The 13,646-nt window shown below is 34.3% G+C and overlaps 1 protein-coding gene across 1 annotated transcript in view; it reads left to right on the forward strand.

Annotated features, from left to right (window-relative positions):
• The window catches only part of BMT2 (base methyltransferase of 25S rRNA 2 homolog), a 102,469-nt gene that overhangs the window by 3,523 nt on the left and 85,300 nt on the right, over nucleotides 1-13,646 (forward strand). The window contains exon 2 of the mRNA XM_021079235.2: nucleotides 13,219-13,360. Coding sequence (XP_020934894.1) covers nucleotides 13,219-13,360 — 142 coding nt within the window. The remainder of the gene's footprint in view (nucleotides 1-13,218; nucleotides 13,361-13,646) is intronic.

Consider the following 13,646-nt stretch of genomic DNA (forward strand, 5'->3'; position numbering starts at 1 on the left):
AATTGGAGATAAAGGTTAGTGTTCCAGGCAGTGCTGATAACTGAAGTAGTTACCAAAAGGAAATGGTCTGGAAATGTTTAGCAGTGGTGATGAGAAGGGGTGTTTCTGGTGTCAGCCATTAATAGATAAGGGACAGTCTTTTAGGTTGAGTTTATATAGATGGAAATACGCTTTCAGTTGTAGGTGTTTTCTGTCTTTGCTATACAGAATTTTCAAAATATGGCCTCCCATGTAAGCCAACAATATTTAAAATATACCATAGAGCTGTAGACAGTTTTTTAATAAGAAACAGCTAGTTTTGCTTTCCAAACAGGGAGTTCATTGTTTAATCAAATCTGCCTGATAAGTACATATCTAATTGAAAACCAAAGTAGAGCCAAGTGTATTTTCAGTTGTCTTTGTGTGATTTTTTTTCCCATAATCCTAGTCACATAATCCCATTCCTATAATTATTATTATTATGCTTGTCATCTCTTTTCAAACTGAAAGTATTCACGTAAAAACTGCAGGAAAAATTAAAGGCTACAGGTGTTAGGAATAAAAGTATGATCTTTATATATTCCATTTAGTTTTGATTTTTTAACCTGTCTTGTGAATGTCTTTACTTTAGCAATTTTCATCAGTTTAATTCAGTCTCTGAATTTACTTATTTTATATGTTAAAACAGTTTGTCATATAAACCCATGCAGGTTATCTATCAGCCAGAAAAAAAAAAATTCCTCTTAACCTGTTAACAGTGATATCCTAAAGATTATGGGTTAATAGCTGATCTTTATTATACATTTCTATATTAAAAATCATTGTTAATAGTAGTGATGGTAATATTATAAGAGTTTTAGAATAAATAACTAGAGATTACTAATATTGAAACAGAAAAGAAGAACACAAGATATGTGGGTTCTGTAGACTAAATCTTGAAAAATTGTGTCACAAAGGTTAACGGCTGTGAGCAGCATATTAAGAGTCAGCTACTAAAATAGCCTCGTTTAGATGTTTAATTCTTATTGATTATTCAAAATATTCTCCTTGTTTGAGGTGGAGGGTGAGCTAGAATAGTTTAGGATAAGCTGAAAAATACATTTGGGATTGATTGTTCTTTAGTATATCTAAAATAGAATTGTAGAGGGGAAGGGAAAAAAACCTTTTGAATTAGAATAATTTTTTTTTTTTTTTTTTTTTTTTTGTCTTTTTGTCTTTTTGTCTTTGTTGTTGTTGTTGTTGCTATTTCTTGGGCCGCTCCTGCGGCATACGGAGGTTCCCAGGCTAGGGGTCGAATCGGAGCGGTAGCCACCGGCCTACGCCAGAGCCACAGCAACGCAGGATCCGAGCCGCGTCTGCAACCTACACCACAGCTCACGGCAACGCCGGATCGTTAACCCACTGAGCAAGGGCAGGGACCAAACCCGCAACCTCATGGTTCCTAGTCGGATTCGTTAACCACTGCGCCACGACGGGAACTCCTGAATTAGAATAATTTTAAACTAAAATCAAAAGGTCTAAAAATGAAAGAATAAATGTAATGTGAGAGTTATTTCTGACACAAAGTTTGGAAATTGTTTTTAAAATTAGGACAGCAGACTGTTTTTAATTGAAATTTCCTAATTTTTTTTTCCCTTTGATGGCTTTCAATATTATTTTAAAATTCCAACTCCATGACCCTAAGATATTTTTAATGGATTCTTTGTTTTACTTTTTTTTCAAGGGAAGTTTTACTCTGTTGTCTTTACATGTTCTTTTCTGGTTCTGATATCAGAAAGTGCTGCTTTTTGTGATAGAATCTTTGCTCAATCAACAAAGTAAGTTAGGTAAAAACTATCCACAGAAGGGCTTGTTAACTTTGCCCCAGGGGAGTTTGAATTGCTACTTTAGCAGGGGGAAAAATAAAAAGAGTTTGATAATCAGTAATATTTATTAAAAGGTAAGAGGAACATTGACTGGTAAATAGTCAACTCACTGAGGAGCACATAGTGTGTTAACTATTTAATTTTATTACTTTTAGTCATCTTTGTAGTAAGGTATCTTTTTAGGAGTGTTTTACACTTCAAAAGATACAATAAAAATCAAAAGTATTGATATAGATCCTTTGATTGATTTTTGAGAAAAAAAAATAATGACAAATGCAGTGGGTATTAGCCTTGATTCCACATCAGTATCATCTATTGAACTTTGTGGAACACAGACATCTATGTTATTTGAATTGCCATAGATTATGCAGTGGACAAAGGGGTTGAGGAACGCATAGCTAAAGTACTATAGATTAGAGTAAGAAGGAATCCAGAAGAAAGTAGATCAGCTAGGAGAGTCACACTAATCTACTTTTAAAGGTTAATAATAAAGAGTACCCATCGTGGCTCAGCCAGCTAAGCACCCGATGTTGTCTCTGTGAGGATGTGGGTTTGAACCCTGGCCTTGCTCAGTGGGTTAAGGATCCATTGTTGCTGCAAGTTATGGCATAGGCCCCAGCTGTGGCTCCAATTGGACCCCCAACCCAGGAACTTAACATATGCCACAGGTGTAGCCATAAAAAGAAAAAAAAAAAAAAAAAAAGGATAATAATAGCATAAATAACAGTAGTGATCATGAAAATAGAGAAACATAGGTTAAATATTTTTTAAAGATTGGAGCGAGCAGTTTTAATGAAAGTAAAGGGGAAGAGTCAAAGATAATGCCAAGATTTCTTGCCTAGGAAAATATAAGTAGCCATTTGCATCCATCCAGTTTGGAAATGTGTGTTTTTGGGATGGGGGCAGGGAGGAAAGAGTAGATAGGCAGGTTGCCTTGTAATAGAGATAGCCATAATGATTTAGTTTGAAATGTATCCCTTGGAAGTGAAGGATTGGAAGCTCTCTCTTGAAGTTGAAAATGAGGTCAGATGAACTGCCCAATAGAGTGATGTTAATATGTAACTGAGGACAGATCCTTGGAAGATCCAGTAGTGTCCAGTTTTACATAAGTAAGTGCTCCCCACTCTACCTTATGCTCCCATAGCACACTTTTCTTGCTCTTATTGTAGTTATCACTTAGCAGTTCACTTGTCTGTCTTTCACACTAAACTAAGTCCTTTGAGTAGGACTCTGCCTTTTATATTTGTATCCATATTACCTAGCACCTTGCCTTGTAGATTTAAGGCACACACACACACAGCAGAAAGAAACTTATACAGATATTTCCAGATAGTTTGAGTCTAGCCTTTTTGTATCATAACTTTTAAATTCGAACTTTCGGATACAGATTTAAAGAAAACATTTTAGGAATATAGTTGATTTACAATGTTGTGTTAGTTTCAGGTGTACAACAACGATTCAGTTATACACATAGCCATTCTTTTTCAGATTCTTTCCCCATATAGGTTATTACAGAATATTGAGTAGAGTTTGGATACACTTTTTTTGTAATGAATTTATGGTCATAGCTTCTAAATGAGTATACTAGATTAATTTAACCTTTTGGTAATGGTCCAAATTATCATTATTACATAATTCTAGTTTTCTATTTAAAAAAACCTGTAAATATTGGGGAATATAAACACAGTAAAGTACCTTGTTCTAACATTTGATAAATGTTTTTTGAATCAACTTGCCTTATTTTACTGTTTACTATGAATTCTGTTTCTCCTCTTATCTGCTACTCCCCCTTCTGTAGCCATTGGTTCCCAGATAGCAGTGTCAGTCTAAGATTAAAAAAACATTTTTGTTCTCAAAAAAATGAAAACTAATAAGGATATTATAATGATGTAATGTGTGTCTGTGTGTGTTGGTATTAGAAGATAATTTTGTGTATGTATTTATGTATATTTACTTATGTACTCTAACTTCTCACACAAAAACTTAGCAGCCCTAATATCAATTTCTTAAATTTTGGTGGTGAAATTTATACTGGTTATAAATCCAGACATCTGAGAACTGTTCATCTAAACCGTACTAGTTTATTGTGCTTTAAGTGTAGATATATTGATGCTTATTGCAAGTGTTATATTAGAATCCCCATACCTTTAGAGGGATATCTGAGTATCCCTTACTCTCATTTATGCAGAAATTCCTCTACTTATATAGAAATTCCTCTTCCCACTTATATAGAAATTACATCCCAGTTGGTTCTCCAGAAGTCCTTTGTTTACACTAAACAAGTGATCCCTGTGGTTGTACACATACCAATAAACTTGTTTCACAGGATTCTGACTTTTCTTGATTCTTTCCATCTCTTGAACAGGGTGTATTCAAAGAGTTTTACATTTTAGATTAACTTTTTATCATAAGTATGTTTATAATAAGAGAGTGTTCCAAGTGCAGAAGTTGCAACATGGGCCAAATTATGTTTATAAATGGGAAATTTTATCCCTGTATTGTTTTGTTTTTTAATTAAATTTGACTTTTCAGCTTGCCTTAAGTCTTAATTGCTCTGTGTATTATTTCACCAGGAATTTGAGTTTACAACCTTGTCATAGGCCTGCACAGTGGATTCATTTAGAAAACAGTGAAATAAATGACCAGTTCCCACTTCAGACCAATTGAATGAAACTTCTAGGTGATTCCAGTGTGCAGTCGGAGTTGAAATCACTGCCACAAATCTAACAGATAATGCAGTTGCAGAGACTAAATAACTGCATTTGACTGACAAAAGACCATTTGTTTGAGGCTAGTAGAGTCAGTGTACTTTGCTTTAGTGCAAAGCTTTGTCCATATCCATGAAAGTTCATAAATTAAAAACTCATAACTAAAGGCAAGGTGGTGCAGTGGTTATGGACATGGATTTTGGCACTTGACCGCCAGGTTTGATGTGTACCCTTGAGAAGGTGCTTAATCTCTCTATACCTCAGTTTCCTTATTTGTAAAGTAAAATATCTGCCTCAGCAGGTCGATACTAGAATTAAATGAGTTAATATTGTAAAGTACTTAAAACAGTATCTGACACATAAGACACATTACATGTGTTAAATACATAATTTTAAAAATAATAGGTGTATCTGTAGCTAATGCCTAAATGCATTTAAGGATATTGAAGGTTGAATGGTTCCTGGATTTTCTACCTAGACTGTGCTATAGTGTCTCTCTTCTTCAGTATTAGGTTGGCCATAGCTTTGTTTCCCCCCCTTTGCTTCTTATATTTCTGACTTTTTATGTGAAAGGTCCAACTTTTCTAGTAGATTAGAATATTGAGTTTTTCCCTTATCAGAGAAATGGCTAGTCGCAGAAAAAGAGAGGTATAAGATGCAGGTTTTCAGGTGGTTCCTTTGTTTGATTATCAGAGCTACTTCAACACCAAATGCCTTGAATGTTTTTGTCCCACCTTTAGGTGTGTCGCTGTATCTAATGCTCAAGAATGCTAAGAAGGCTGGTCTGTGTGTGGTTTAACTATGTTGTGCAACAGTCTGGTCCTGATCACTTTGTTTTAATGTCCTGGAAAGGCTACTAAACTTGTTTCTACTTGGTCATGAGTTTCTCTGCTTACCTCATAGTAGAGGAAATGACCTTTAAATGCTCTTTGAACTTGAATTTGGTCATTTGGTCATCTACAGACAATGCCTCTTATAGCCCATATTTGGTAATATACCCAAGAAAAAATCAAATTTTTCTGAATTTCTAAATGTTTAAGACTTGTTTGTGATACTTAAAGTTATTGGTTTTTTTTAGAGTATTTGATGATCTTCAAAGTTAATGAAGTACAATTTTTATTTTGTAACTTTTGCTTTGTTCATAGTGCATCATATTTTAAAATGAGATTTATTGAGGTACAATTTATGTATAATAAGCTACACCCAGTTAAAGTGTATAACTCAGTAGGTTTTGACAGATGTATATATATTGTATGAAAACTTTACCACAATTAAGTCATAGAATATATCTCTTGTTCCCCCAAATTTTCGTGTGCTCTTTGCAGTCATTCCCTTTTTCTACTCTCCCTTTTTTTTTTGGCCACACCCATAGCGTGAGTAAGTTCCCAGGCCATGGATCAAACCTGTGCCACAGCAGTGATCCTGACCCAAGCCACTGCAGTGACAACACCAGTTCCTTAACCTGCTCTCTTTCTACTCTTGACCCCACTGATCTCTTGTGCTATAAATTTGTGCAATTTTATATACACAGAATCATGTGATACCTTCTTTGCATTGTATGTCATTTCAGGACCACTGTACTACAGTGTTAATTTTTGGTATCCTGACTCACAAGGCTAAACTAGTGAGAATAATGATATACTATTCTTTTTTTTTTGTCTTTTTTGTCTTTTTTTTGTCTTTTGTTGTTGTTGTTGTTGCTATTTCTTGGGCCGCTCCCGCGGCATATGGAGGTTCCCAGGCTAGGGGTTGAATCGGAGCTGTAGCCACCGGCCTACGCCAGAGCCACAGCAACGCGGGATCGGAGCCGCGTCTGCAACCTACACCACAGCTCACGGCAACGCCGGATCCTTAACCCACTGAGCAAGGGCAGGGACCGAACCCGCAACCTCATGGTTCCTAGTCGGATTCGTTAACCACTGCGCCACGACGGGAACTCCGATATACTATTCTTATCATAAATTGGTCTCAGATTTAGGCTTCATAAATTTATCTCCTGTGCTTTTTATTCTACTTTTTTTTTTTTTTTAGGACTGCACCCGTGGCATATGGAAGTTTCTAGACAAAAGGTCAAATTGAGCTACATTTGCTGGCCTATGCCACAGCCACAGCAACGCAAGATCCGACCCGCATCTTCGACCTACACCATAGCTTCCGGCAGCGCTAGATCTTTACTAACCCACTGAGTGAGGCCAGAGATCGAACCTGCATCCTCATGGATACTAGTCAGATTCGTTACCACTGAGCCACAACAGGAACTCCAAAAGATTATTTCTAATGTAGTTCTCAACATCCAACGGCCCTGGCATGTAAAAATGCATGAACTTTGGCATCTTTTATTAATTTTTTTCATATAGAAGTAATTCTTTATTGAGTGTGTAACCAATAGTTTCTACATAGTCTTACAGATTTTTCCAAAAAGACCCATGTACTGTTATCAAAGAACTTAATGGATGTGGCTATATTTCACATGCAAGTTTTTTTTTTAATAATAATGAGAAGTGAAAAGAAATTATAAATTAGTTTAAAACAGTGGAGAGAGTCTCTAGAAAGTTGACTTTGAACCTATAGCTTTTCTAAACCTCTTATAACTCATATTTTGAGAACATTATTTTGAAGTATTCAAATTCTGCTTATTCCTCATTGTAATCTGTTGACGGTTATCAACTGTCTGAATTTTATTCTAACAACTAATTTAATTTGTAATTTTTGACCATGGTGAAAATTTAAGTATTTACTTCTCCATTAATGGGGCACCATGGTTAGCATCTGTAGTTTTTATAAGTCAAAAGTAGTCTTTGGTTTTCAATTTATACTTTCTAAAGGGAAAATCACACCTAGTTTTAGTAAACAATTCTGTATATAAACAAGTGACAAAGTACCATGAGGATGGCAGATGCATGTATGGGGCAGTTCTAAGATGATCAAATAGGAGCCAGATGAACCCCCTCAAAGATTATGGGAATTCAGTTATATTTTGAAGGAAAGAAATCTGCTATACCAGATGGCATGAGAGAGGTTAATTCAAAAGAAGAGGAGTATCAATTCTAAAGAACAGGTTAGGGGTTCCACTGGTTTACTTGAGTTTGGACCTATAATACAGCTGTTTTGAGGTTACTGAGTAAGAGCAAAATTAAGTAACTCTTTAACTTATTGTACTTGGTTCTTACAAAGACAGTTACAATAAAAGTAATATTTTAAACTAGTCACAAAAATTATTAAAAATGGAACTCTGTCTTTTTAACATTCATATGACATATTTATTTTATAACTTTAAGTTTATGCCTTTTGACCCTTCTCACCTATTTTGCCCACTCCCCTACTCCCTGCCTTTGGCAACTACCAGTCTGTTCTCTGTGTCTGAGCTTGGTGGTTATTATTATTATTACTATTATTTTCTTTTTTGGCCGCCCCATGGTATATGGAGTTCTCCAGCCAGGGATCAGATCCAAGCCACTGTTGCAACCTGTGCCAGAGCTGTGGCAATGTTGGATCCTTTAACCCCGTGCCAGGGATCAAACCTGGGACCTGGCATTGCAGACGCCGCCTGATCCTGTTGCATCACAGCAGGAACTCTTTTTTTTCTTCTTGGATTCCATGAAACTCTATCTTTTTAATCAATTAATGAATGCTTTTTTTTTTCTTAGTTATTGTCTTTTCATAGGAAATAGATTATATTTATCCTTTATTTGTGGCATATGTTTGTGAAAGTGAATTCAGTCAGTAATTATGGTATTCTCCTGATAGTAGGCCTAAGATTCAGAATAATTTGGTTCATTGATTTCAATACTGAACCTGGTTGTGACTTCTAAATATAATTTCTGAATTGTACAAATTTTTCTGTATTTGGGCAAAGCGAAATATATGTATTGGAGATTTTCTTCTCTCCCTTCTTTCCCTCTTCTTTCCTTCTCTCCTCCTCCCTCCTTGCTCTCTTTCTCTTTTAACTTTGACACATTCATATTTTTATAGGATGCCTGTAAGAAATTAAGAAGAAAGCAGATTATTAATCACAATGATTTTGAGTCATCACAAATGTCAATATATAAAAATTATAAGACTGATCATTAATTCATTGAGAGCTCTGATTGATTAAACATGAATACTTATTTCTTATTCTCTTAAGTAGATCTTTGATACATACCTCATGAAGTTCTTAGTTCTTTATTTTTTAAAATTTTTTAATTTTTTTAAATTTTTTTGCTTTTCAGGGCTACACCTACGGCTTATGGAGGTTCCCAGGCTAGGGGTCTAACTGGAGCTGTAGCTGCCAGCCTACACCAGAGCCACAGCAACAGATCTGTGCCAGGTCTGCAACCTGATCTGTGCTTGCGGCAACACCTGATCTTTAACTCAATGAGTGGGGCCAGGGATCAACCTCATGGTAACGCCAGATTCTTAACCTACTGAGCGAGGCCAGGGATCAACCTCATGGTTTCTAGTCAGATTCATTTCCATTGCGCCATGACGGGAACTCCTCTTAGTTCTTGATTTGCCTTTTGATAATGAAAAAGTATTATCCTTTTTAAATATGACAATCTTTTAAATATTGGTTGACCTAATATCTAAATGATAACAAAAATCCCCAGATGAGTTTTAGCATAATTTAAACCTTTTTAAAATGTTTAAAATATTTTAAAACATATCTTAAATCTTTAATAATTTTTTTCAGTTTAATACATTATAGAATGATATAAATGTCAGTAAATTCATTCAGAGTTCTACATCTTAATGGAGTGATTACATGGTTTCGAAATAGCCTTAGGCAACTACATTCTTACTCATGAAAAATCTCACAAAGTACATAGACTCAAGCTGTAATTGAAAACTGTGGTTTTTAACTTCAAACTAATCATTCATAGTAACAAACTTTTTTTGCAGCAGTACAGCTGAAATCTCATTCTGGAAAAAAAAAAAAAATGAAAGCATTCATTTGTCCTGCCAATATTAGCCAAATTTCTATATGTTTTTCCTTTGGTAAAAACATTATATTGGCTTACTAGATATACTGCTCATGACTATGAATGCAGGCATACAAAACACTATGCACACATCCCAATCTTGTATTTTTTGTATTTTCCATTTGACCAATTTAGCAAGAGGGTTTTGAATATATACACTGTGCAGTGGTCAACCATAACTTTTTTTGGCTTTTAGAATCCACATCATCAATTATTTTGAAAATACGCTGTTTCAAGGGTAGATAATATTATTTTGCGTACAGTAAAAACAAAATAATGGGCTATTGTGAAAAAAGCTGAATTTTCTCACTCTGTCTAATAAATTTATTTATTTTAAAAGTACGCTTTCAAGAAAGAGATTGAAGTTGTATTCTGGAAAAAACTTATATTCTAGAGAGTGGAATTTTCTTATACCTGAAGGTGAACTGTTTTTTCTTCAGCTTTGTAACCACCAGACATGTATTGTAGCATACACCTAAGTAGTTGGGGGTTGATACTTTTTTGTTGAGTAAATAGTGATTTAAAAGTTTGGGGTCCAGGAGTTCCCATTTCGGCTCAGCGGAAAGGAACCCATCTAGTATCCATGAGGATGCGGGTTCCATTCCTGGCCCCACTCATTGAGTTAAAGATCAGGTGTTGCCGCAAGCTGTGGTGTGTAGGTCGAAGACTTGGCTTGGATCTGGTATTGCTGTGGCTGTGGCATTGGCCAGCAGCTGTAGCTCCAATTCAGCCCCTAGCCTGGGAACTTCCATATGCCGCAGGTGTGGCCCTAAAAAAAAATAAGTAAATAAATAATAATAAAAGTTTGGGGTCTAGAATGTCTTACATGGTCCATAGGGAATATATCAGGTTCATATCTCTATGAGATCAGCTATTACATTTTATTATATGTCTTTCCTTTGATGCCATTAAATTTATTATTCTCTTGTAGTGTTTGACATACAGTATTTTTTCAGCAAATCTGTTGAAAGAATGAAAAATATATACAATTGCATTAGTCTCAATAATATATTAAGTGTACTGACTTCATTAATCATATTAATTTAAGTATCAGCAAATTTGGAGGGAGTCTGGAGACTCTTAAATATTAATGAAAACATTAAATTGAAGCTTACATTCAGTTTGAGTTGAACAGCTTCCAAAATTTGAATCTATCTTTAAAACTCCAGTAGAGCAGATAGTAAGCCTTCAAACTTTCTAAGATTAAAAAAAAGCAAAAAGAAGAAAACTTCTTAAATTCAAAGTATTTAGAGAGAATTTTGAGTGTGACAAGCTAGACGTCCTCTCAAGCAGAAAGACAATGGGTTTCCATAGATATGTATGTATTTGTCTTTGCAAATCAAGCTAGTAGAATAATTCTAGAATAAACCAAGTTTTTCAGTATACAATGGCTAGTAAGGACTCTGAGGATTTATAGTAGATGCCTTTGGTGTTTCATATAACACACTGTTGGTCCTCAGGTGTGGGGGACAGACTGTGAACTCAGAAGCACCTAACCCTGACAGATTTCCATTTTAAATGTATGCCACTTTCTCTTCTACTTTCCACCTTTCTCCACTGCTGGAGGCCACTGAAGGCATCCCCCTTTTCAGTGCCTAAAAGTACAGGCTATAAAAAACAACCCTCAAGTTAATGAGGGATAGTAACTGTTAGATAAGTGTTCCAGGCCCCCATTCTTTTGGTGCACAACTTCAGAGGCATTCTCTATGCTTCTCTGTTGCCCACAGCAGCACCCTTCCTTAACTTGTTCTTCCCGTTTCCTTACTCCTGTTTCCTCCAGTTCTCTCCTAAATAAACTACTTGAACCTACATCCTTGTCTTATATTGTACCTTCTATAGGCTCTAAACTAAGAAATCTTAAAGAAAGGAAATGTGTTTAGATATATTAAACATAGCTTTTCCCAAATGTATTTGATCATAGAACTTTTGTTTGAATGAGTTCTATTACCAGAAAATCTTATAAATTTATGTATTTATAATAATGTATATTACATAGGGCAGTGAAACTTAATGTTCACACAAAGGATCTTTTAGAGTTGGTGTTCTCCATCTCAAAAAATGGTAAATCACACATAAAAAAATGGTAAATTACCTTTAAAAGGATACTGTACCTTAATGAACCATATGGTATCAAGTCTGATGAGTAAAGTCAGAAATAGTTTGGGGGCCATTATAGGTTTATTAAAGTATTGTTAATCAAAATACTTTTTTAAAAAGACTTTACTTCCTCTAGTTCTATTTAGAGACTTGATAAATAACTACTAAAAGATGTTACTAAGTTTTTCTTTGAGAATTTAGAAAAATCTGTTTGCTTGTTTTTAGTGGACAGTTGCTTCCATTATGCTCTATAACAAATTGAGAGCCCTGTCACTACACAAGTAGTAGTGATAAATGAAAATACTGTTGTATAGGAATATAACTACAAAAAAAGAGAAAACTTTTCATCCTTTCTGGGTTTAAAATCGGTATTCAGACCAAGACTGAGACTGATACATATTTGTACCCTTACTGCTCTTTCTTGTATTGGTTAACTAGAAGGCTAATAGTTTTGTTTCCAACTCAGTACCTACTGGACTGAGTGTTAAAAATAACCAGTAAAACTTTTCAGATTTTGAGTAGATAAGTGTTGTTAAATTTGAACTATTATAATTCATTTTCTATTTTAAAAACTCCAATTCTTAAATACTAGAATCTAATTGTCTCACCTGGGAAAAGTATTTGATTATAATTACTATCTGGAAATTTGGTTGTTCTATTTATATTTTTAAGTTTGTTCTGTGACTAAACAATTGCCTACATTTGAGCATGTGGCAAGGGAACCTAAATCTTCTAAGATTATTGAATGAGGCTGCTTTGATAATTTCTGTTTACTTTTTTACCCATGAAATTATGTTAGTGTTATTTATTTGGCCATGGCATTCTCATGCCTTTTTTTTTTAAAATCAGAATTCACATTGTTTTTTTAGATTTCGTATTAAATGTGATAACTGATTTAAATAAAAAAGAAAAAAGGTAGTAGCTGGAAATAATGCTGTGACCAGATTATGTAGTTAGCTTATAATTTTTATTCATTTTGAAAAGACTCAAAAATTTGGAGAGGTTTCCAAAGTAATTTCTCTAACAACATTTTTGCCCTAGGATTTATAATTGTTTTTAAGTGTATTGTGGCTATAACAGGTTCAAGTGTAACAATACAAATATTTAACTTGCTTGATAATTTATGTTGCCATCTCACTTATCAACTCCTTGTAATATAGGAGACTGATAAATATGTAGAGGTCCAAGAAAATAACAAGCAAAAGCAGGTTTAAGTGGTTTTTCTGTTACTGCAGAGTCATATTGCCCATTGGTAGCAGAACAGTCAGTGTTTGTATGCCCAGCCATGTTTGCCCCCCTACCAGAATGTTTTTGGTTTATAAACTGATAACTCATGTGTGTCTACTTATATTTACTAGTTTTATTCAGTTTCACAGATCTATTTGTTTAATATCATAGTTTATTTAGTTGTTGAATCATTGTGGTTAAAAAATGATGAAATCTATTTGCATAAAGGATCTTCAAAAATTATAGAGTATAAACTTCATGAAATTTTACTTCATAATTTTTCTTATTCATCTTTAAATAATTTTAGATTATGATGACACTTTTAAGAGCCTGACTCTATTTTTAAGTAAAGTTAACTTAATTTTTTTTCCTTATTTTTAGTGGGAGATTTTGATAAGATCTGGAGAGAACATTGTGAGGATGAGGAAACACTTTGTGAATATGCTGTTGCAATGAAAAATTTGGCAGATAATCATTGGGCAAAAACTTGTGAGGGTGAAGGTCGTATTGAATGGTGTTGTAGGTGAGTATTTTTATGAACTAATATTTTGGTTTCTAATGTATTAAACTCTTAAGTCTAAGTAATGCTGTATATGATTCCTTGTAGCAAAATAGAAATGTTTTAAAACAAGGGATGTCTTTTAAACAACTCTCCCCACTGCCTCACTTTCTCTAGGTTTGTTTCATTTATCTTTGTTTAATCAAAACATTTTTCTTTGATATAATTTAAATTCTTTTTCAACTCTTTAAAAGTATAACTTTAAATACATTTAATGTGTTTATGCAATGGTATATTTAAAATATGAGAT

Source organism: Sus scrofa, chromosome 18 (assembly GCF_054392235.1).
Source record: "Sus scrofa isolate SSC_HxYL_T2T_F1_AM1 chromosome 18, Sscrofa_HxYL_maternal_Yorkshire_Landrace_v2.0, whole genome shotgun sequence".
In the NCBI taxonomy this organism is placed as follows: Eukaryota; Metazoa; Chordata; class Mammalia; order Artiodactyla; family Suidae; genus Sus; species Sus scrofa.